This window comes from Acipenser ruthenus, chromosome 2 (assembly GCF_902713425.1).
Source record: "Acipenser ruthenus chromosome 2, fAciRut3.2 maternal haplotype, whole genome shotgun sequence".
Taxonomy (NCBI): Eukaryota; Metazoa; Chordata; class Actinopteri; order Acipenseriformes; family Acipenseridae; genus Acipenser; species Acipenser ruthenus.
The window spans coordinates 84,391,668-84,414,704 of record NC_081190.1 but is presented as its reverse complement, the minus strand read 5'-3'; the positions used below and the strand labels follow the sequence as shown (position 1 = coordinate 84,414,704).

The following is a 23,037-nucleotide window of genomic DNA, read 5'->3' as shown; positions in this document are numbered from 1 at the left end:
TACAAATATGGTATGGTATGTATGCTCTGTTTGAATTTTAGCTGGAAACAAAGTTAACATCCAAGCAGCTCAACAAAATAAGTTTTCCATGCTATAAATTAAACATTTGGAGGTATTTTCTTTTTTGCTTTTCCAAGATTTCCATAGCTGAGGATTTTAAAAAAATGTTTCCTTTAAAGTAGTTCAGTGTGGTGGGTATGTACAATTATTTCAACAGTTTGTTTGTTTATTTATTTATTTATTTATTTATTTATTTATTTATTTAATGGGCTACTGCTACTAATCTTTCAAAGTAAAAAAGGCATTGCACCGAGCAGTCAGCTGAGTGAAAAGAAACAGGTTTTCTCAGGACAGAAATTATGTTAGCTCTGAACAGTAATTCATTTGCCTGTTTGACTGTTTTAGAAATTCAATTTGTGTCCTTCTGTACATCAACCAGGTATACCTTGACACATATGTGCTATCGATATACATTTGCTATCGGAAAAATAACATTCAAGAAGATTATTATTATTTTTATTAGAATAGCTGTCATATTAGTATCTGTATCCTTGATATGTCCAGTAGCCGAAACAATGTGGCAAGTGTTTTTACTTAACAACCCCAGTAATCAAACTTGACAAAGTAATTCAAAGAATACATTGTTTAACCAAATATTAAGGCAATAACTCAAAGTGAAAAGCAATTGCAGAGTACATTCTTATACAGCATAAACCTAAAAAGTCACATAACATTAATATGGGAGCCATATCTGGTTAGGGGTCAATTTCATGGTCACCAAGACATTCAGCAGAGACTAGTTTTGGAGACATGAAACCACTATGGCAATTGCAAAAATAACTGTCAAAAAAACTTTTTTTTTTCTAAATTCATACAGAGTTGCTTAATAGTCAAGGTAATATTCCTTTGTACACATTTTTAAATCATGTAGGCTTACATCTCAGGACTTGATACCACTATCTGAGAACACTGAGAGAAACGTATCTGAATATTAGGGCAGCAGTGTGGAGTAGTGGTTAGGGCTCTGTATGTAAAAAAAAAAAAAATGTAATTGCATGTAAAAATAATATGATATCTTGTAACAATTGTTGCCCTGGATAAGGGCGTCTGCTAAGAAATAAATAATAATAATATTAGCATTAGCAACAGATCAGAAGATACTTAGTTACTACAGTTACGAATATCTGGCAGGAGCAGCCTCTCTCAGTGGTGAGATGTGATGAGTGCTCACCCTTTGTGTTTGTGTGTGAGTGCGGTGGAGGGGGTACTCGTGCGTCTGAGTGGATCAGGGTGGGGGGTATATATGTGCAGTATGTGGCATGTGTGAAGGGCCAGGAAGATAAATTACAGATGCTCTCTCACTCCCAACCACTTGGCTACATATTTGCACCAGGCTTTGGTCAGCACTGGCTTTAGGGAAGTCTGCAGCTACGCTGCTCAAGCGCCACCTGTTGACCAAACACTTCAGATCCAACAGACTGAAAGTAAATGGCAAATTAGCCAATGCAGACAAGTACTGTAAGTTACTGTAAATCTAAGGTAACTAACAGTGGTAAGGGCATATAAGAAAGATATATGGATATACTGTATTCCAAAGGGACTTTCCGTCTTTAGTTGTGTTATCCCTGTTTTACAGAGACTGCATCTTTGCAAGTTCATTACAGAAAAAGAAAACCTTTATCACAAGTAACCAAGATCCCTATATCAAGTACACTTTTTGCTCACCTCAACTGAAACGTTTTGTCAAAAGTGTAATCCCCTTTTATGCGTTAATGTCTTTCTTTCTCTCCTGTCCTGTCAGAAGTCACACATGGCAACACCAAGCATTTCCAAGAAAACTGACAATAAATACTAATCCTATAAGTAGCTCTGTGGCATAAATACTGACCAGAGGTCACTACTGGGGCACAATTACCCATCGGTGAAAGGTTTGTCTACCCTATGGGCTTACATCAACAGCATTTAAAGCAATTTATTATATTCTGTGTACTGTATTGTTTACACCGATATAGAAGGATAGCCATAGTCACTGTATGTGTCTAGAGAAATGCTAAATTATTTGTTGACATTTATTTTTAGTTTACATTTACTTGTTGTAGAAGGTTTAAAAAGATATATTTTTAAATGTACATGTATACTATATTATACTATACTATGATACTGCCAACAATATTTAGTATCCCTTTGTTTTTGACAAATGTATTAGCAGTTTAAAATGTACTGCCGGTGTTCCAAACACATTTGTGGGTATCAACAGGGTGGAGCAGCCCAGTGCACAGACCTGGCGCTAGCTGTGTACCTTGTGTGATGTAGTTCCATTACAGATTCTAACTCCTGTCAGTGAGATGAGATGAAGTTAAAAGCACTACACTATAACCACAAATGCAGCCGAGTCTGGCTCTTTGGCATACTGGTTAAGATGCTCATTTGTAGTGTGTGTGGTTGCCAGTTAGCGCCTAGCCTCCCCCGTTACACTTGCCAGCCCAGCTATTACCCACTGTACAAAACAGCTAGGCTTCAGACAAGCAGTTACAGACCTGATGTATTGCCTTCACATGCAATACCTAAATTACACAGCAAGGGTCAGCCTCATACCTAATCTCACTGCACTCTTACCATGTTTTTTTAGGGAGGCTAGTAGTTTAGCCTTTGCTTAGAGGACTGGGAGCCAAGTTATCCATTGGATTGCTATGCTGGTGTATTGAGAGTCAGTGCATTTCCTCACACCACAGTTCCCTCTAGCTTTGACAAGGGGTACTACAGGATCCCACTGCATTGCATCCCAGCTGGACAACACATACGTTCTAAATTAAAATAGTTCTTCTGGAAACATATGTAACAGGCAGTAATATTTATAGATACAGTATTCTTAATGACACTTGATATCAGTAAACTACTCCACTGAGACAAGAAAAGTAGCTCCAAGAAAAACATTTAGCAATTAAAATACCTGTATTGATTGTAGTTTCCCCAATGATAGATCATACTCATCGGGTGTATTTCAATTTACAAATATAGTACGGCATCAGCAAATTACCAACAGTACCATTAAAATAACATGCAGATGGAACCGGTGACAGCCCCAGTTTGATATTTGAACAAGGTGAGATTGAGTTTTACAGACAGATGGAAATGTGGCATAAATGTTACAGGATAGTCTTCAAACACTTAGATATCATACTTAGAAGCATCAGCACTAATTCTATTCATGGCACTCATAACAAAACGTAAATATAAAAGGGAAGATGAAAAAACATATTTGTTATTAATTGTTTATTTTTTTTTTAAATTATTTTATTTGTTTATTTTTTTTTACCCCCCAAAAAAGAAGATTGAATCAAAAATACTTTGGCGCTGGGAGTGTTCAAATATTTTTAAGTATGGGGAGTGTAACACTGTCAAATTCTTATCAGCAGATAACATATGTGTCAACAGGCTTTATCCAGCTTTTTCTGCAGAAATTAAACATAACCCTTTTACCTTACAAATGTACTACCAAGCAAAAAACACAGAATGCAATGCATAGCTACCATAACCATAACAAACTTAGTTTATAAAATACTTTTCAATCTATTTAAATGTAGTAGTGTTTGACTACTAAAGTGCTCTATGAATTATGCTCATAAATTTATATTATTATTGTTATTTATTTATCTATTTGGCAATGGCCAGCATGTGGTTGTCATTCCCATGGTTATACAGTATTTCCACTGTTTCGTAGTGAGAATAAAGTTTGTTGGGAAAATCATATTTTGTCACTCAAAAAACAAATACATGTGGAAAGCCAGTATAAAGAAAATATGTCACTGAATATTATAGATTGATTTTCCTATTCAATAAAAGAAAAAGAGCTCAACAAGACACGTATAGATGATGATAACAAATCCAATAATTACAAAAAGACAAGTCAAGAAAGCCCACCCTACCATCTGAAGGACAGTAGGGTTGAAGTAATAGCCTCCAAATCTAAAACTTTCCCATAAAGGTGATTTGATCTGTTCATTGTAGAAACCTTTTTTAATGTAGGATAATACATCATAAATTATACCAGCTTGATATATAAAACTAGTTTCTCATTAATAAGGCCTTTGTCAGTTTCAATCAACTTTTATTTTGACTCAACATGTAATGGTTTTAAAACCTGGAAATATTGTACAATTAATGTTGACTGCAAAACAGGTCATTGTTACCAATACAATAGATTGTATGTCACCCAGGACCCTTACATGGCTTCATGATGTCGAGCTATCTGATTGTTAAGCAAATTCAAATAAAATACATAAGTGTTAATGAAACATTATTCTAATAAATACAGTACACTGACAATGTAAATGCTGAACAGTTTCAGGTTAGGGTCAGCTTTTCTTATTTTCTGTCTCATGCAGTATATAATAAGATCAGCTAGGAAAAATTATAAGTGTATGGAAGGCTTTTTTTTGCATTGGACCAAGTGCAAATACTATTACTATTATTGTTTTTACTAGTGTTATTCATGATTTGAAATGCATTGTATAAAGTGTAAGATAACCACATTCAGGTCTATTTACTATATACTGTACTTGGGGTGGACTGTAGACTAAAGGCATGAAAGCAAGGCTTTCATGAAAATATGCATTTACATGCTTCCCTCCTTGTACACATAAAGTAGTTCACAGCACCAGATACAGCAAGACAATAGTAACAACAACTTGGAATTTGCGTTGGTTCAAGTAAACTGCAATTGTAAATTTAAGCCACCAGGTGGCACTTTTTTCTTTTTTTTTTTAAACAGCCTTCATGGTTTATTATACTTATTTAAAACACTACTTTAGGAGGAAAGCTATATAAACTTATAAATAATGAAATTATTTTGTGGCACCTAAGGTACACAGAGGATCACATTCAAATTTAGTGAACCATGGAAAAGTACAGCCAAAAAAGGGAGAATAAATCCTTTAAAATGAAAGTGCAAGGGGTGCCTGAGTGGCTGGGGCAGGCTTGTGTGACGAGCAGGGGGACTCAGATTATTATCATCTAATAATAAATGCATAAAGAAATGTCTATGGATTATATGCTAAACAGACCTACAGTATATATTCTTCCTAGAACAAAACTGGATAATTTCACAGAATTTCTACTGTATGTCATGATCTCTACTGTTTATTGCGGTACCATTTAATATAAAAAGTGTACTAAAATGTTAAATCTTGTAGGACTACACAAATCTTCACGCTTTTGCTACACTTTTTTTTTTTTTTTTTACTTTGAATTGATGAGTACACTGTTGTGGACAGACAGAAAAACACAATTGAATAACCCAACTGTAAAATGTATATCAAATACATACATACATTACATACCTTAAAAAGATCATTTAAATCCATCAATATTTCATTTTTGGAAGATATGCAGTCCTGTAAAACATATGTGATAAATGAAACTGACTACACATATGCCTTTGTGTTTGTTAGAATAAAAGGGGTTATGATAAAGTGTTGTATCACAGTTTTGTTATTAGGTAAGGCTCAATTAGAGGCAAAGTTACGTAGTTAATGCTTTTGAATGTTATAAATGGTTACATACTCTATAATCAGGAATTGCCTTCTTTCAACAACCTGCTCAATATGACACTGTTTACATAAGAACGTTTACAAACGAGAAGAGGCCATTCGGCCCATCTTGCTCGTTTGGTTGTTAGTAGCTTATTGATCCCAGAATCTCATCAAGCAGCTTCTTGAAGGATCCCAAGGTGTCAGCTTCAACAACATTACTGGAGAGTTGGTTCCAGACCCTCAATTCTCTGTGTACAAAAGTGCCTCCTATTTTCTGTTCTGAATGCTCCTTTATCTAATCTCCATTTGTGACCCCTGGTCCTTGTTATGTTTCATCTTGCACTTCATTTGAGCTCCATTTAGCCTCATTCTCTGCCTGGCAGGTACATGACTCACTGCAATGGTTTTACAGAAATTCTCTGGATTGTCCTGTATTTACACACTACTATTGAGTTCTTTCAAATTTCAATTTTAAAATGCTAAACAAAGCATTTTATATAGAGAATAATGCATGGGGTAGTGTGTGATATGAAAATGTAATGCCCCCCCCCCCCCCCCCAAGCATCCCACCCCAAAGATAAATTATAACTTATCACACACTTTCCCATGCAGTTTTTTTTTTAATATTCAAACATAACACTGTCAAACAAGAAAGATGGAATCTCCATTTGTTTGCATTCCAATATCAATTCATCCTTTTACTCATATTTGTCAGAACTATGTTTTTATCTAAACAAGCTTCTATTTTAAATAAGCTGACTTGCGATAGTTGGGTGGGCAGATCTTGTATAGCACCTGGCGTCTCTCAACTTAGATTGTAACAGCTTCAATTTGCAACCGAGCAAGCAGAGGGGGCAGACAAGTGTGACTACGCTAACGATGTCTTATACATTTTTACATAATCTGCACTTCTTATTTGAAATCCCAACTAACATTGTGGTAAATGTAAATCTGCAACACCTAGGAGATAGATTAGACTTTGCTGTTCATTTTCTATCTTCCTGGTTTACTTTAAATACCTTTCAGTACTTTTTCAGAATTATAAAGAGCTTTCCAATCTCTGCCGAACGTTGGTGGCAGTGTTTACATTCATGACTGTCCTCCCATAATTTGCATAGTCTGTTCATCCAGTCCAGTAGCAGCAACCTGACAAATTCTGTTGAGTCACTAATTTTATTTTGCAGCCATTGTGAAGCTGTTGTGTCGGCTTTTGCAGATACTTTGAACCAATATTCCCACAAAATATTTCAGTCATAATTTACAGACATACTTTGATTAATTTTATTTCCATTTTTTATTCTGGAAATCTACATAATAAGTTCATTTAAAAAAAAATCAGGCAAGGTCAAATTGATCATCATAAAAAACTAATGCATGTTCAATGCTAAAGGTTCAATTATGATACTGACTCTTTAAATTGATGTTCTTAAGATACAAACATTGCACATTATTTATTGGTTTCAAATACAATACAGTATTATAATTGTATTATTAAATTCCGTTTATTATACATCAACCAGTACAGAAGTACTACCAAGATACAATGACACACATTCACCAGGCAAATTTAAACTAGGTTGTAAAGCTTGCCAGAAAACACTACATACAAGTGAGGGTTTTGCAATCTACACCTGTTATGAACTACTGATCATGTGTTGTACAGTACATGAGCTGCAAGTACTGTATATATATATATATATATATCAGCTGAAATTTGCAGTGGCAGGAACTATTCTTTGTAGATGAATGCTTCCCTTACATCTTACAAAATTTATTCAGTCAGAAAAAGTATACATTTACACAACAATGCTACTCATTTTTCCTTGTTACCAATTAAAACAACTAGTTCTTGCACATGTATTTTACTGACTCCAACACTCGACTTATATGAAGGAAGTTTTTTTGACTTGAATTACCTTTTTGTTTTTTATAGTATAGATAACCAAGAGTTGGAAAATATTTTATTATTAAATTAAAGCACAAAAAATAGGTCTGGTTATTCAGTTATGTAAATGACAAGTATCGAATCGAGCAACCAAAATGAAAGAATGTATCTAATACATTATAAGTACGGTTGCTGCATATTGTTAAACAGACTTGCTGAACAGGAGCCATTCTGTATTTTGCTATGTAATTGTATGCCATTATTTTTCAGCAATGAACCCGGCTTTGGTTGTTTGATAGTAATAAATAATGATAAATTAACTTTAATGGCTTTAATTACTGATGACCATTTTAGGAAAAATTGATCAGTCCAGTAGTACCAAATTATGCTTTCTCTTGCTGAACAATTCAAAATGACTAAGCTAAATTCTGGCAGAAGGCAGCAAAGACTGTAATACACATACATTGTCTTTTGAGGCAGCTTGCAAACACAAAATGCTACAGAAGGTACAATGGTGAGCACAACTGCATTGCAACAGTTGCACCTATTTCTCTGGTGTGGTGCTGTAGTGTGAAAAATGAACAGCAGAGGGTGTTGTTAGTGAACAATTCCAGCCCTTCAAAATCATTTAAAGTATATAAGGACACAATATACTCCAGGATTCCTCTACGGTCCATCCAACTACACCAGTGGCAACACTGGCAACACTCCATGCACTCCAAACATGTGCCATACTATTCATTCTGTATTTATTTTAAATGGTTTTGTATTAATGAAAGGCACTGACAGCAAACCTCTTCTCACAGAGCAGGGATCTCACAGATCAGCAGAAACAGTTCAAAGTGAGCTTCTCATGCCCAGGAGCATGCCTCAGGTCCCTGAATGGACCACCCTCTTATGGGGTTAGAAAACTCCAGATTGTATAGTGGAAGTCAACAACTATCTAGTGTCTACTGAGGGCCATTTCAACCTTGGCTTAAGAAAGATTTGAGCCCTAGCTCAAAAAAATTACAATACAAAACAGACAATTTGTTCTCAAACCAAACAGGTCGGGAAAGTGGCTTTTGAACCATACTATAGTTTTATAACAACAACTTTATAGATAAAAAACTCTCTGATCCCAGTATTTATTTATGTATTTGTGTATTACTGTAAAAACAGAGGTTTTGTGATCCTAATGGTCTGTGGAATCCAAAACTTACAGTATCTCCCCTTTCATAATATCATATCTGGCAAAACTTAAGGTCAGGTCTGTGTGAGTCTGTTCCAAAGGGGAGCCGAACTTCATTACAGGGAAAACCATATATGGTGTCTTTACTGACACAACTGATCTTTACCTAATAAGGAGGCAAAACCCTAGATTTTTGTTAAAAAGCATAATTGTTATACCACTATTTTGCATAAAGAAGTCTTTAAACCTTAATCCTTTTGACCTCCTCATATTATCCAAGACAACCAATACACGAGAATAGTATTTGCCAACCAAATGGCATACTTTTCACAGAATAATACAAATATATATATATATATATATATATATATATATATATTTACATTCCAAAATGAATGTAAATGACAACTGTATCACCCCACATTTCAATGATGTTCAAAGCACAGATTAAACTTCATGCTCAACATACACTAAAGCAAGGCTTTCTGTCCAAACTCTAAACTGTCTGTGTCACCATTATTACAGATACACATTTAAAAGATAAAATAACTTACTTCAGTACTTCAGTTGCACACCTAAACTACCATGCATTATATATGTGGAATACTATAGATAAATAAATACAATGTTTGTTTCTAGCTGTATTAAGTTAATGTTTAAAAGAAAGTGCTTCGTTTATATAAATTATGCTACCTTAAATGCTTACAGTATTTAAACACATAGTCTAAGTGTATTTAAACTCTTCATTGGATTTTTAAGGTTAAAAGTAGAAGAAGTTTTCACTGTTGCCTTCATCCGTGTTTCAAACCCCTCACCCCTTGTGTGAGGTAGACACAATGAAAGAATTAGAGGAGGCCCTTGTGTGGTCCTACTCTAATTGTTGACCTCAGGGCAAGTGTCTCTCGTGCACACATTCCACCCTTGAAATTGTATAATCCCAACAGAAAAATCCTAATTTGAAGTATAAGACATGGGTATGACAAATTATATGGGTCAACTTCAGTCTGTAAAACATACCATACACTTAATTATTTAAACCACTTTCTTCTAAAACCATGCTTAAATGTGTATTTACAGATTTATATTTTACACAAATTTGGAAGTGGAGATTTACAAAAAAACAAAATGCAGTGCTGACCAAGCTCAGAAGTCAGAGGATGCCCTGGATCTACGCTATTGTTCGAAATAATGAACAGGCTGACAGGGCGAGAAGGACAGGAAGACGGGGAACCATCCCCCTGTATCAACAGGACCCCCATTTACTTTTTAAAGGAGACTAGACCACCAGGATCCAAAATGATGAGGTGCTTTAAGTGTTCAGGACCCTCAACCAAGCAATTAGGTCTCATAACTGAACACACAGGATAGCCTGAATCAACCCCATAGTGTAGCACAGTTTTCTGATGTACTCTAGGAGACTAAAAATACCTTCATTAATGTGTGGCATTACTGTACATCAATATTATATCTTGTTTGCACTTTGTCAACAAAAGTGGTTTATCCAATGCACAATTGCTTGCTAAGTGTTCTCAACCTATACACAGAAATAAACCACTACTTGTTAAGAGCATTCTTTCACTTTCAGATGAAGTCTGCTTGGCAGGTGCTTATTCTTAACACACTCTGCTTTCTAACCTTGTATAAACATGCTATCAGAAAAAAATAAAAAATAAAAAATAAAAACTATAACATGTTTGGTAGGGTCCTGAGCGCTTTGTTTTGTCTGGATACTTACTTTTCTTTATTTATCTTTATTTTGAAGGGGAATTAAAGCTATAAATGGTAGTTAATTTGACCTTTGGTTGCACCCAAACAAAGTTCAGTTTAGATAAAAATGGAGGATAAATAAATTTGAGTAGCTACCTCTAAGAATTTATCCAGAGTTGAAAAGAGTTAGGAGGGGAGATAGTTAACACACTGAAATGTCTTCCCTAATCTAAAACATAATACACAGTACACTGGTAATAAGCCAAATCTGAATTATTATCTTTGTAATTTTGATAGCCTAAAACAGCTTTAGAAAAACTGAAAAGGTTTTAAAAGTGCTTTGATTCAATTATAATAAATTACCTTTATTTCTGACAGTGATTATTTTGACATGAACAAATTTCACACACACACATTGCCATTATTACTGGTAGTGCAGTATTTTACAGGCGAGTTGGAATGGTGCTCCAAATAAAGTGTAACTAGCTAGAGCTGTGTAGAGGGTGTATATAAAAACCATCTATAGCATGCAAACGTGTTTCAAGCTTGAATGGGGTAAGGATTTTAATAAGATACAAGAATTGGTCAGAAACATCAATTCCCCGAAATCTTGAGTTTGGCATGTCACATTTTATTATAAAATAATACATTCCAGAAAGTGTTCTTTGGCATGTAAACATAGTAGTTAATAATTTTAAAAAATGCCTCTTGCTAATTGTATAAAATGAACTCCTATCTCTGTTCCTCTGGAATCTACCACACTCTCTCCCTCTTCCTCAGCTAAGAACCTTGGAGTCACCCTGGACCCCTGCCTCTCTTATTCCCAGCACAGCTCCACTCTCGCACGCACTTGCCGATTCTTCCTGAGCAACATCCGAAGAATCCGACCCTTCCTCACCAACTATGCTACCCAGCTCCTGGTCCAGGCCCTGGTACTCTCCCGCCTAGACTACTGCAACTCCCTCCTGGCTGGCCTCCCTGCGTCCGCCATCCGTCCGCTCCAGCTCATCCAGAACTCTGCTGCCCGCCTGGTGTTCTCTCTGCCTCGCTTCGCCCACGCTACTCCACTACTCCGCTCGCTCCACTGGCTCCCGATCACCGCTCGCATCCAGTTCAAGACTCTTGTACTAGCCTACAGATGCCTTGACCAGACTGCACCCAGCTACCTCCAGACCCTCATCTCTCCCTACACCCCCACTCGACCTCTCCGCTCCGCCTGCACTAGAAGACTGGCTCTACCTCTGCTACGCTCCCCTGCCTCCAGAGCCCGCTCCTTATCCACCCTTGCTCCGCAGTGGTGGAATGACCTTCCTACAGATGTCAGGACTGCCCAGTCCCTGACCACATTCCGGCGCCTCCTTAAAACTCACCTCTTCAAACAGCACCTGTAGAACTCCTCTGTTTGTATCCTGGGACACTATCAACCTTCATGTAAATGTGCTTTATTTTGCTCTTATCTGCCCCCTATTTTATTGCATTTAATCCTGTACTTCAGAATACTGTAATCTGCCAAGTGTTTAACCTGTAGTATTTTGTATTTAATCATATCCTGATGTAACTATCACTATTTAATCATATCCTGATGTAACTATCACTATTATCTGCTGTATTATTGAATTGTGGTTTGTCACACTTGTACTTTGCTTGAACAAAAGTTATTGTATTTCTTGCTCTTATTGTATTACTTGTATTGTAACACTTGAAATGTATTTGCTTACGATTGTAAGTCACCCTGGATAAGGGCGTCTGCTAAGAAATAAATAATAATAATAAATAATAAAAGAAGACAACTGATTCAGCCTTTTATTTTTTGATATCCACATGAATGTTTCTAGTATTTCTGAAACATGTTTGGTTTTCTCCCATGTACTGTATTTACCCAGTCAGCCTGGGAACAGTTTTTGATCAGCATGGGACAACTTGGGGCTTGGTACCACAATGAACTTAACTTTCTATTTGCCTGTTTTAATACAGTCACCTTGAAGAGAACAATCACTGAGATCTACATTTATAAGTTTATTAGTGACGAGAACCAAAAGTATTTTTGTGCCACATAATATACAGTACTTCATAATTACCAGCCATGTATGTTAAGAGTATTACACATGGAATGGAAGACCTTTGATTTTAAACAGATTGGTACAGGGTCAAATTAGATCAAGAGTCAGGGAAGAAATTCAATGTGTTGTTTTTTTTATTTACTTGCAAATTGTTTAATCTTTTTTTTTTACCTGTAGGACAGTTTTAAAATTATTAATATTATACCTCTTGCTGAGTTTCTATGCTAAGATATCGCTCTGTTGTAGTAAATTATATTACAATACACTACGTTTTTTTTATTTCAGTAGTTAATTAGTTTTACAGACTGGTTACATTAGTAATATTTATATAGGGATCAATAAACCACCCCTGACGAAAACACAATCTGATGTAATGATAGGAATATTGCAAACAATTGCGACTGCAAAATCCAAATTGCCAGGCAATTATTTTGCACTGCGGCCTATGTAAGCTTAAGAGCAATACAAATTACTCCACACGCACAAATAATGAGCTGCAATCATGATAATGAGGGTTGTAATGAGCGCCGCCTGTGCATCGGGCTATTTAGCAGCTGCACTTACAGCCCAGAGGTGAGGTGAGTTAGGAGTACAGAGAGCAGTAGGTGCTGTATGAGATTTGTGGAGCATGAAAATCAAACCAAACAAAAAAAATGTCTGAGCAAGGACAGCAAAGTCCTCTTGGCGCACAGAAAAGAAAAGAAACGTTTTTTGAGGAGTCCTTATGGCTGAGGTCACTCAGTATGAAGTTGAGTTATTTGGAAAAACCTCAGCCAACATCAGTTATGCTACCAAAGAGGCCATATGGTCCTCTATAGTGGAGAAAGTCAGTGCTGTTGGTGTTACCAGGAGGACAGTCAACCGGGTGATGAAAAGGTGAAATTCAGCTATTAGGTCTAGGATGACCTGCAGAGTGAATCGATAACGCCTTACCACTGCATCCTACGGCATCTCAAACCAAGTGACTCTGGGTTTGAATATGCTGGGTCTTCTCCGTCTTGCCCTTCTCCTCCGAAGGTTTTCCTGCCTGTCCTCAACAAGAGTCAAGCATCACTGCATCAGGAGGTGTACCACAGCAGCCATCCTGAGGCCAAGGACAGGTCTCTGAAGGTGTGTGGTTTTATACAGCTCTTAATTACTCACTTCTACAAGGGTTTGCACCTTGTAAGAGGAGGTGCAAAGTTTTTGGAGGGTCAGCAATTGCCCAAGTGCAAGGCAAAATCCTTACATCTCATTATAATGTTTACACCCACGTAGTATTCCAGATCCCCGGCCAATTATTGCTCTTTTCTTGATTTGAATACATTTCTATATCATTAAAATGGATTCATGATGGCAAAAGGCTAATTTGATATCGGGTGCAGAACAGCAGGTGAAACCATTCTTTACAAACACTGCATTTTTAGTGGCTGCTAAAGTCCCACTTTATGGCAGCTAAACATGGTTTGCGTGTGCAAAACGCAGATTTTGGCCACAATATGGGTGTTTTGCAGCCGCAAATCACTTTGCACCTATCCTTACATCAGCCCCTATACAGTTAAACTGTGGTAGTATTTTTTTTTGTTCTAACACTAAATCTATGTCTAGATCCGAGAATGAAAAGCAAAAAGGTATTCTAAGAAATCACTAGTTTTGTACAAATTAATGGTGAATAGCGATGGTTTGTTTCTCAGTGACAAAACATTCCAAAATAAAAATAAACTAGAAGGCTTTTTTAAAGGAATTTGGAATTCTTAAAACCTTGTATACTACACAAGTGAGTTAGTCTAGGGTTTATTAAAATACAGTTTTAAATAGTAATAGTATTTGAGTTATTATTACCAAAAATTCCTCAGCTCCTTTTAAAAATGATGTGAGTCATGAGATAACAATTCCCACACTGCAGCCAATGCTACTGAGAGGCATAATAAAAAACAACTTCCTTTTAAGGGAAACTGCTTTGTGCATACAGAAAACCTCTGTCAGTTTTTATTAACCAACACATTCTCCTCAAAAGGAAAACTTTCACAAATGTAATTTTACAGTACAGCAGTTCTATGTGATACAAACGTATCACAAGTAGCACTGTTTAAAAATACTTGACAAGATTAAACTTGTGTGGCTGTAAAGTGTTGATGTTTTTACACAGGGTAACAGTAACCCTATGCATGCATTCTCATAAAAAAAAATGATATTAGAGGGATAAAAGTGAAAGCGGTCCCAGCAATGTGGACAGTTCATTTACTAGTGGTAATACGCTTTCTATGTTAAAACAATTGCAAAAATACTTTAAATTATTCAAGAGAAGATGGAAATTAATCCGCATCCCACAAGACGCATACAGCTACAGAAGGCACCCGACGACACGCTGAGGTAATATATAGTTTATTTTTGACTGTTATTTCTCTGCCATGCAGCAACTGTCATCTTCAAAATTGGTCTCACATGTTAAATTATGTTTTGCAGGTGAGGCTGGATTGACTAGACCTTGAATAAAATATTACTCAAAACACAATGGAAGATAAATAAAAAAAATAACCAGATTAAGTTAAAACATACTAGGGATCCCTCATGTTCTATGATTCTTTTAAAAATACATTTCCCCAGTGATTGAATGAGCACTATCTCACATTACTACATACACCCTATATCATTTAGGCAATAAAAAGCCACCTTGGCTTACTTGATTTCTGTGATTTAGCCATCATCAATTAAAACAAAGTATGTGTTTTTTTTCTCTCTACTTGGAACATTTTGCTTGACCCTACTTGTTAACTAGAGCAGTGTATTATGTACAGCTTACTACTAAATATACAATTACACGTTTAATCATATTGGTATTTTATTGATTTATTTATTTAATATACCTTTTGCTTGAGAAGGCCCTGCCCATTGTTTATAAGCCACAGTTCTGTTTGCTGCAAAAAGTTTACACACATGGAAGCCTTACTCTGCGGCAACAGAGCTTGTATGTATGTTGGTATCAGGCAATATTAAGTAGAAAAAACTATTGTGTAAATGGGCAGTCCCTTACATGACCGATTCATCTGCAAAATAAAAGAATATAATTGAAATGTATTCTGTAATATATAAAAGCTGCATTTCAGTGTTCTATGTCAGTGTGTGCAAGACAGTCAACACAATCCTATTAAGTGTGAATTAATTCAGGTTAAATAATAATAATAATAATAATAATAATAATAATAATAATAATAATAATAATAATAATAATAATAATGGCTCATATTCAGAACCATTCAGGTGCTTTACTGATTGTCACAAGGGGAATGCATTGATTTCTTGGGTTTCACAGATATCTCACAAATAATTATTTTGCCTTTTTATTTTAGTATTTAGATCCTCTAAATTTGTTCCTGTTTTTCTCAAATAAAACTTGAAATCTGAGGGTCACCGCTGGCTCACCGAGTAAAACTATTTTGTGGAGTGCAAGGCGAGTCAGGCAAGCATGGTTTGACTCTACTGTTCACACCAGGCTGGCCCACCCAAAGGGAATGCTGCATTTGCCTTTAAGAAAGTCAGCTGGTGACAGTTCACTTCATCGTTCTACTAGTCAGGTTCTCACCTCCTGGGTTCAGCAGCTCTGCAGCTTCCATTGCTTAAGTTCAGCGGGTGAAAAGAGGCCTGTTAATCTTCAATCCTGATTAGTAAGTGGATTGTAGCAATGCGGTGACATCCAAATTTGGCAATGGGGTAAAATAAGTAATACAAAATTTACAAAAAAAAGACTAATTCAGCAGAGCAAACTTCACACCCCTATTTCTATTAAACATGCTTCCAACCACGCAAGGGAAATCAAATTGTTCCTGTAGTTAGTTACATCATGTGGTTTTATAATAACCATCATAAGGAGCTTGACTCTTTATCTATAAGCACAACATATATGTAACATGGGACTTCTAAAATTAAACAGGTGACTAAAGTAACAATGCAAAATGTATTCTGACTAAAATAATAAAAAAAGTACTTTATGGGTACTATGCAGTATTACTCCAAAGTAAATGTTTTAATTAATTTATAAATTACATTTATTAGTGTAGGGCAATAGGAAGGGGGGAATTAATTTTCTTTCAAAAATGTGGTTTTAAGACCAAAACATACTGTATTTATATTCATATTTACAATTTAACAGCAATAACTATATATTTTATAATTTTGTGACATTTTTGTGTGGATGTTTTCACTTTCTTTTATAATATAACAGATATTGCTCATTTCTTATGGAGGTTTAAACTCATCTCTTTTTTTCTTTTTTCTTTCCTCTTTGCTCACTTTATCTCCCCCACTCTTTCACTTTCCACCAGTAAACAGTGCCACTAACCACATCTGGTTTGGAATCTGTTTTTCTTTTCTTTTTTTTTTTTGTTTAAGATGAATCTAAATGGTTACAGATCAGACTTCAGCAAAAAAAAAAGCTCCCTGCACCACAGGCTATCCTTGACCTTCTGTACTTTACCAAATAAGGATTAATTTGGAGCGCAATTGGCTTACAACTGAAAGAATAATGAACAAACGATTTTCAAAAGAGGTATAGGCCTACACATTATACATAGTGGTTTTAGTTACAAATGAAATGAAAAATCTATATCATAAATATGTTATAGGCCTATTTGATCAAAATTATATACTTTTATTTCAACTTAAATCACTGTCCTGTAAGTATGAGAACGTTATGAACAGATATAAAACTGTGTATGGTTTCAGAGCAATGTCCCCCATGAAAAATAAACAAGTTAATTATAAGTGTTCACATATTTTTAATTACCAGTAGCATGTAGCATTCTTTAATAAAATGCATGGCTTTGTTGCATAAAAGAAGTTACCAAAACTCATCACTGGGTTGTACAGTACATTGTCTGTTTGGTGTAAGCAAGTTACCTGCCAAGATACAATAACTAAAGCGTAACGGGACTGGCACTTACTTTTCACATTAGGCATTGCACATTAACAATCTGTAGCGAAACTACACTTTTCTATATACAAATTTAAAACACAAAATGACCATACTATTAAAACGAACACTGTGATTACTTACGCATGATCAATACCTGGAGACAAGGGCACAGACATGTTCTGTATCGTTGACGTTTGTGTCATGTAAAGTCTGAAATGTGTTTTCAATCAAGATCAAGCACGTTAAGTTACCCTTTCCAGCAGTGATTAAATAACAAAAATGTTGACCTAATATTTCTGTTCTGCCAGACCACTTTTAATGCTATAAAGTTTATTATATTCAAAATGTAATTAATGCTATTTAATTGACCATCCCAAGCCATAAGCGATATACAGTACACATCAGAATTGAATAGATGTAAGTACAACGCTATAGCTTCACAAAGTTCACAAACTGTATGGTTTGAATACTAGTACTGTGTGGTAAACTTTAACATTACACATTGGTGTCCCATTTACAAAACATAAACACACACGCTCGCATTAATATAATAACCGTACATTCAATGCTGCAAAAGATAAACATAACGTTTTCGATATATGGGAAAAGTCTAATAAAAATTAAAAAAAAAAAAAAATACTGTATACAAGTCAGCAAACACCCTTCAAATATGTTTGCATTGACATCAAAAATGCCTCCCAAAAAGTATCCTACCTCTGAAACCTGTAAAGGTTGAATTGTGTCCTTGCCACCTTGCACCTTGAACCCCCATGGCGCTCCTCCACGCACTGTTATACAGATATAATCCCCAGTGCCCATTCTGGCGGATTTCAGCAGTGTTTACCAATCAAGAGGCGTTTCATGAAGTTGCTTGGACTTGAACGCAATAAACTACTACTACAACCGCAGAGGCAGAGCACCTCGGTTTGTTGGATGGGTCACTCGCATCATATATAATTCAGAGCCCAGCCTGCTCCAGATACGTCACATTCATAGCCATGCCCTGAACCAAAAATGATAACATCCGAGGAAAATATTCTCCAATTTCGGTTGAGGAAGGCACACGCAGGACAGCCAGAAACAAACACTGTCTTGGCTCGTTACAGCTAATGGGGATTTGTTAAACAGTTTTATAGTTGGCATAGTTTTGCAGTAGTAGAGCGAGTTACCAACAGCAATAATATTGAAATATAGGCTGGACCCCTTAGTTTCAAAGAGTGTACTATTACAGAGCTGACTTTCTTTCTAAAACTGCTATTTCTCTTGATTAAATATAATGTGTTATCCTGTCCCCTTCGACATATACTTAATACACTATATTAATTAGTCAGAAAAAGAACATTGTGTACGCCTTTTGTGTTACAATGTTATGCAGCCATTCCTGTATACAGTTTACTGTGGTAAATAAAAAAAAAAATAGCCAAGTATTGTAAAATAGTCAAATCACAGTTAAAGCGTGTCAAATCATAGGCAAGCAAGATATATTAAAGAAAATAAACGCATATAGCAATGCATACAAGAAATTGCTTCTGATCCCACAGATCAATAAGGAGGTAATATTAAAATACCATTTTTATATCCTTTCGCAGCCAGTGAAAACATAAATCTGTATTTTGTATACATATAAACATAAATATATCTTAATTATAGCATATGCTTTACTGGTAAATGTATTATTAGGCAATAAAGCAAGCTTGAAATATTATTTTTTGGGGGGGAGAGGCCAATGAGTAAAAACATTATTGTATATTTGTAATCAGGACAATTAACAACTAAAACTGTACCCAGTATATTTGACAGTCATCTTGTTTTCTAAACGTCAAATACAGATGTTAAGAAGTCACACTCTAACTCACAGACATGAACACCACTGTTACATGTACATGTAATTAGGAGCACCACATCACAGGTGTGTTCATGAGATGACAGTAGTTGCCAGACTGTACAGACTTCTATAAGCCACTGGTGCATGAAACCCTCACTGCATGTGCTTCCCTTCAGACATTGCTTTTCAACTCTGCTGTCATGGTTTGTAATGATGCATGTAGTTTTCAATTCATAACCCATGTAAGGTGCTTTCTGTTAAAATCTGACAGGTTGTTTGATGCACCATTAGTCTTATTACAGGATGGAGATTTCCTGGGGTTTTCACACTCAATGATGTCTTTGACACATGTACCAGTACTGCCCTATATTTTGCCGTATTCTACTACTGCTCATAATTATAACTATTTTCTGTATCTTGTACTTGATTTTACTCTTAAAGGTATCCGTATTCACATTTTTTGTAATTGCTCTTTATTTGAAATTGTTCTTATCCATTTATCATAATTACTATGTGCTCTTAATGGAATTTACTCTTATAAGCAAATATCTTTACTTTAAGTTTAACTGCTCTTAATCAAATTTGCTCTTAAATGTAATTATTTACTTTATTTTTTATTTTGCTATTATTTGAATTTGATCTTATTTTCTACTGATTTTACAGTACTTTATAACTGCTCTTATCTGTAAGGTTATATTGTGTAATGTGATACTTTGTAACAACTGTAAGTCGCCCTGGATAAGGGTGTCTGCAAATAAATAATAATAATAATAATAATAACAACAGCTCTAGGTTTCAGTCAGTCAATAAATCCCAGACTGGCCAAATAAATGAGAATGTAAGAAAAAATGGCAAATGCCATAGATGGATATGTATCCAAATTTGTGTAAGAGCTGTGTGTAAATATTCAGCAACAATTATAAAGGATCTGGTGCCTTCACAAGTGGCATGATAGTGGGTGCCTGTGGAACTGGATTGTCCTGTAATGGAGTGGCTGCATTGACCAATGTGTCCTGGGAGGAATCAGACACGTTCAAGGAATAGCCCTGCTACAGCTACCCTTCTGCACTGGACAGGACACACCTGTTTATCTCAAGCATACCGAGGGGAGCTTTGTTGGACACCCTTGGATCATTAAATACTCCCTGGTTGGTCTTTTTCATAACTACATAATGCTGTTGTTTTTTGTTGTTTTTGTGTGTAAATAATCACAAAAAGTAAGATAACACAAAGAGTAACAATAAAGAGTGAAATGTAATTGGTGATGTATGGTCATGTGTATGTCTGCTTACTTTGAGATCAAGTTTTATTACTGTTGTCCCTTATAAAGTACCTAACTTGACCATGCACCGAATAAACTTGAAAGATTACATAAATAAACATATATCATATGTAATAATTACAATACCAGTAGCTTAAGCCCTGGCCACCCCTATAAAGAATAGGACAAAAACTACAACTGACTAACTTTAAACTTTCAATATACCGGGAGTGGCGCTGCGTCTCCCGATTGCAAAGATCGTGCAGTGTAAACCCGGTTTGAGTGGCGCTGCGTCTAAGACGTATAAGACATAAATCGATAATACACTAAAGTGCAGTTTGTAACAGCTATGTCCAATTTTACACAACATAATGAATTGATGTATGAGTATTAAATAGCACGTCACTTTGTCAAAAAACAATACCTTATTATTATTATTATTATTATTATTATTATTATTATAAATTTATTTCTTAGCAGACTCCCAAACATTACTTTTAGCGTCCTCCCCTTGAAACTTGCTTTACTGTGAGCAAAATGGTGAAATATTCTTCTACTGCGTGCCATATGACATCACACAGTATTAAGAACAATATTTAGAAGAAACATTACACCACCTCTGACATTTAACCATCTAAAAAGAGGTCAAAGGAGACAACACCTTGTGCTGGCAAAGCCTGTACAGACACGCTTCAGAACTACCGGTAGTTTATTATTATTATTATTATTATTATTATTATTATTATTATTATTATTATTATTATTGTATCTGATTCATTAAAAAAAAGCCATCGCTCGAAAGGCGGGTCTGAGTTTGTTGGATACACTGTTTCAATGTTTTTTTTTTTGTTCTGTTTTTTTTTTTTTTTTTTAATAAACAAAATATCTACCATGCCACGTATTGCAACCCAGCAAAATTGCGACTTCTCTTAATCTACATTTCCTCTTCTCCGAGCAGCGCAGAACACTGACGTGTAAAGGAATCCCCTCAGTAAGCGGCTGCGCACTCTGCTCTCTGAACTGCACTGTGGACATTAGGAACCGGTGCGTTGTTGGAGTTTGACGTGGCACTACATTGAATAGCACAGGGTTCATAGAAAGCCACCCAGCACAGCAAAACACACACAGGTAAAGAAGGGAACTTTTATTGCTATTAAAAGTCAGATTTACATGTTATTATAGCATGCCGAGCTTATGAAAAACCTTGGTTCAATTAATTCTTTTTGATGCATTTTAAAATGTTGTTAAATAGTATTTTTTGATGTTGGAATTTATAAAAAAACAGCTGTCAAAACCAAATTCTGAGATTTTGTAAACGCGTCTCCTACAACTGAAGTGTCTTGTCGCTGTAAGTTAAGTACATGTTGTTGTTTTTTGTTTTGTGTTTTGTTTGCTTCAGGTATATGCTCTTATATTTTTGTTGATGTCAGTTTGACGTGGCACGTTTTAATAACTGTAATGACACTTCGCTAATCACAACGTTCAGTACATTAGCAGACTGGTCTTGCGAAAGCAACAGATTAGCTAATGCTCAATCGAAATAAAACATAAAGTAAAAGTATTACTGTATATTGACAGTATAGTGTGAATAGCAAATACTGTCTGCTTGGTTATCCCCAGGAATTATGTAAGTTACAGCTGAGTGGCAGAGCTTTATAGCCGGGAGCACTTAACTATCACTATTATCTGCTGTATTATTGAATTGTGGTTTGTCACACTTGAACAAAAGTTATTGTATTTCTTGCTCTTATTGTATTACTTGTATTGTAACACTTGAAATGCATTTGACGATTGTAAGTCGCCCTGGATAAGGGCGTCTGCTAAGAAATAAATAATAATAATAATAATAATAATAATAATAATAATAATAATAATAATAATAATAAATTAAAATGGCCTTACCTTAAATATACAATAAGACAAATAATTGTAATAATATAAGACACTGCATAATGAATAACAATCCACCCTAATTCGTACACGATACTTGTGTTTGTGGCAGAGCTTCCACATCATATCACCCAATTTCTTGCTGTAAAAAAAGAAAATCAATTCCCCCCCCCCCCCCCCCATCACACCCATCACGGTTTCTTTTTTTAAGCACTGCCCCTTTGTGGTTCTTACAAATTGATCTTTGTTGACTATATCGGGTTGCTCCTTTTCATTTTCTGAATGTTGTTTTTTCTTTTTTTATCATGCAAAACGGTTCGGTAATTTCCGCATACATTGTCACTATTTTTGCTTCGAAAATTATCGGCTTTTTTTTTCTTTTTTTTTTTTGCAGTCATGTTTCACGTTTCAGCCTCTCGAAGTGCTTGAAACGGAAAACCCACCGCATTCAACTCTGTGATTGGTTAAATGTAGTGTCAAGGCGTTACACAGAAACAGCTGTCACGTGGTTCCAAAATTATTATTTTTGTTGACCCATCGCGAGCAAGTGATTTAGTAATCAGCAGAATCAGTCCTTATCGTTAAACGTACAGTAGCATCTACAAGCCTGGTGGTTCGGGTTTTTCCAGCTGGGCGGCGACAGCCACTTAGCCGGGCTGAAAAGTCCTGGGGAGAACCCTGGCCTGTAAACGGCTGTTCACACTAGCGTTTATTCGCTGCTATTTTTGTATTGAGACTTGTGCATCAAATATCACAGGCAAGATGGGGAACGCCTGATTATAGCAGTGTAGAATATCTTGTTTTTTTATGGTAAGC

At 35.7% G+C, this 23,037-nt stretch overlaps 2 protein-coding genes across 3 annotated transcripts in view; one reads left to right on the top strand and one right to left on the bottom strand.

Annotated features, from left to right (window-relative positions):
- Positions 1-22,357, bottom strand: part of LOC117409379 (synaptopodin-2) — a 35,146-nt gene extending 12,789 nt beyond the window's left edge. The window contains exon 1 of one of the 2 annotated variants that reach the window (XM_059002740.1): positions 22,234-22,357. In XM_059002740.1, the coding sequence (XP_058858723.1) occupies positions 22,234-22,347 (114 nt within the window). In that variant the 5' untranslated portion in view covers positions 22,348-22,357. Of the gene's footprint in view, positions 1-17,959; positions 18,157-22,233 lie in introns of those variants that run through there. The other variant, XM_034015344.3, reaches the window with a different exon arrangement.
- The window catches only part of LOC117409669 (protein transport protein Sec24D-like), a 50,805-nt gene continuing 49,056 nt past the window's right edge, over positions 21,289-23,037 (top strand). Inside the window, exon 1 of the mRNA XM_034015984.3 lies at positions 21,289-21,459. The gene's annotated coding sequence lies outside the window, so the exon portion shown is untranslated. The remainder of the gene's footprint in view (positions 21,460-23,037) is intronic.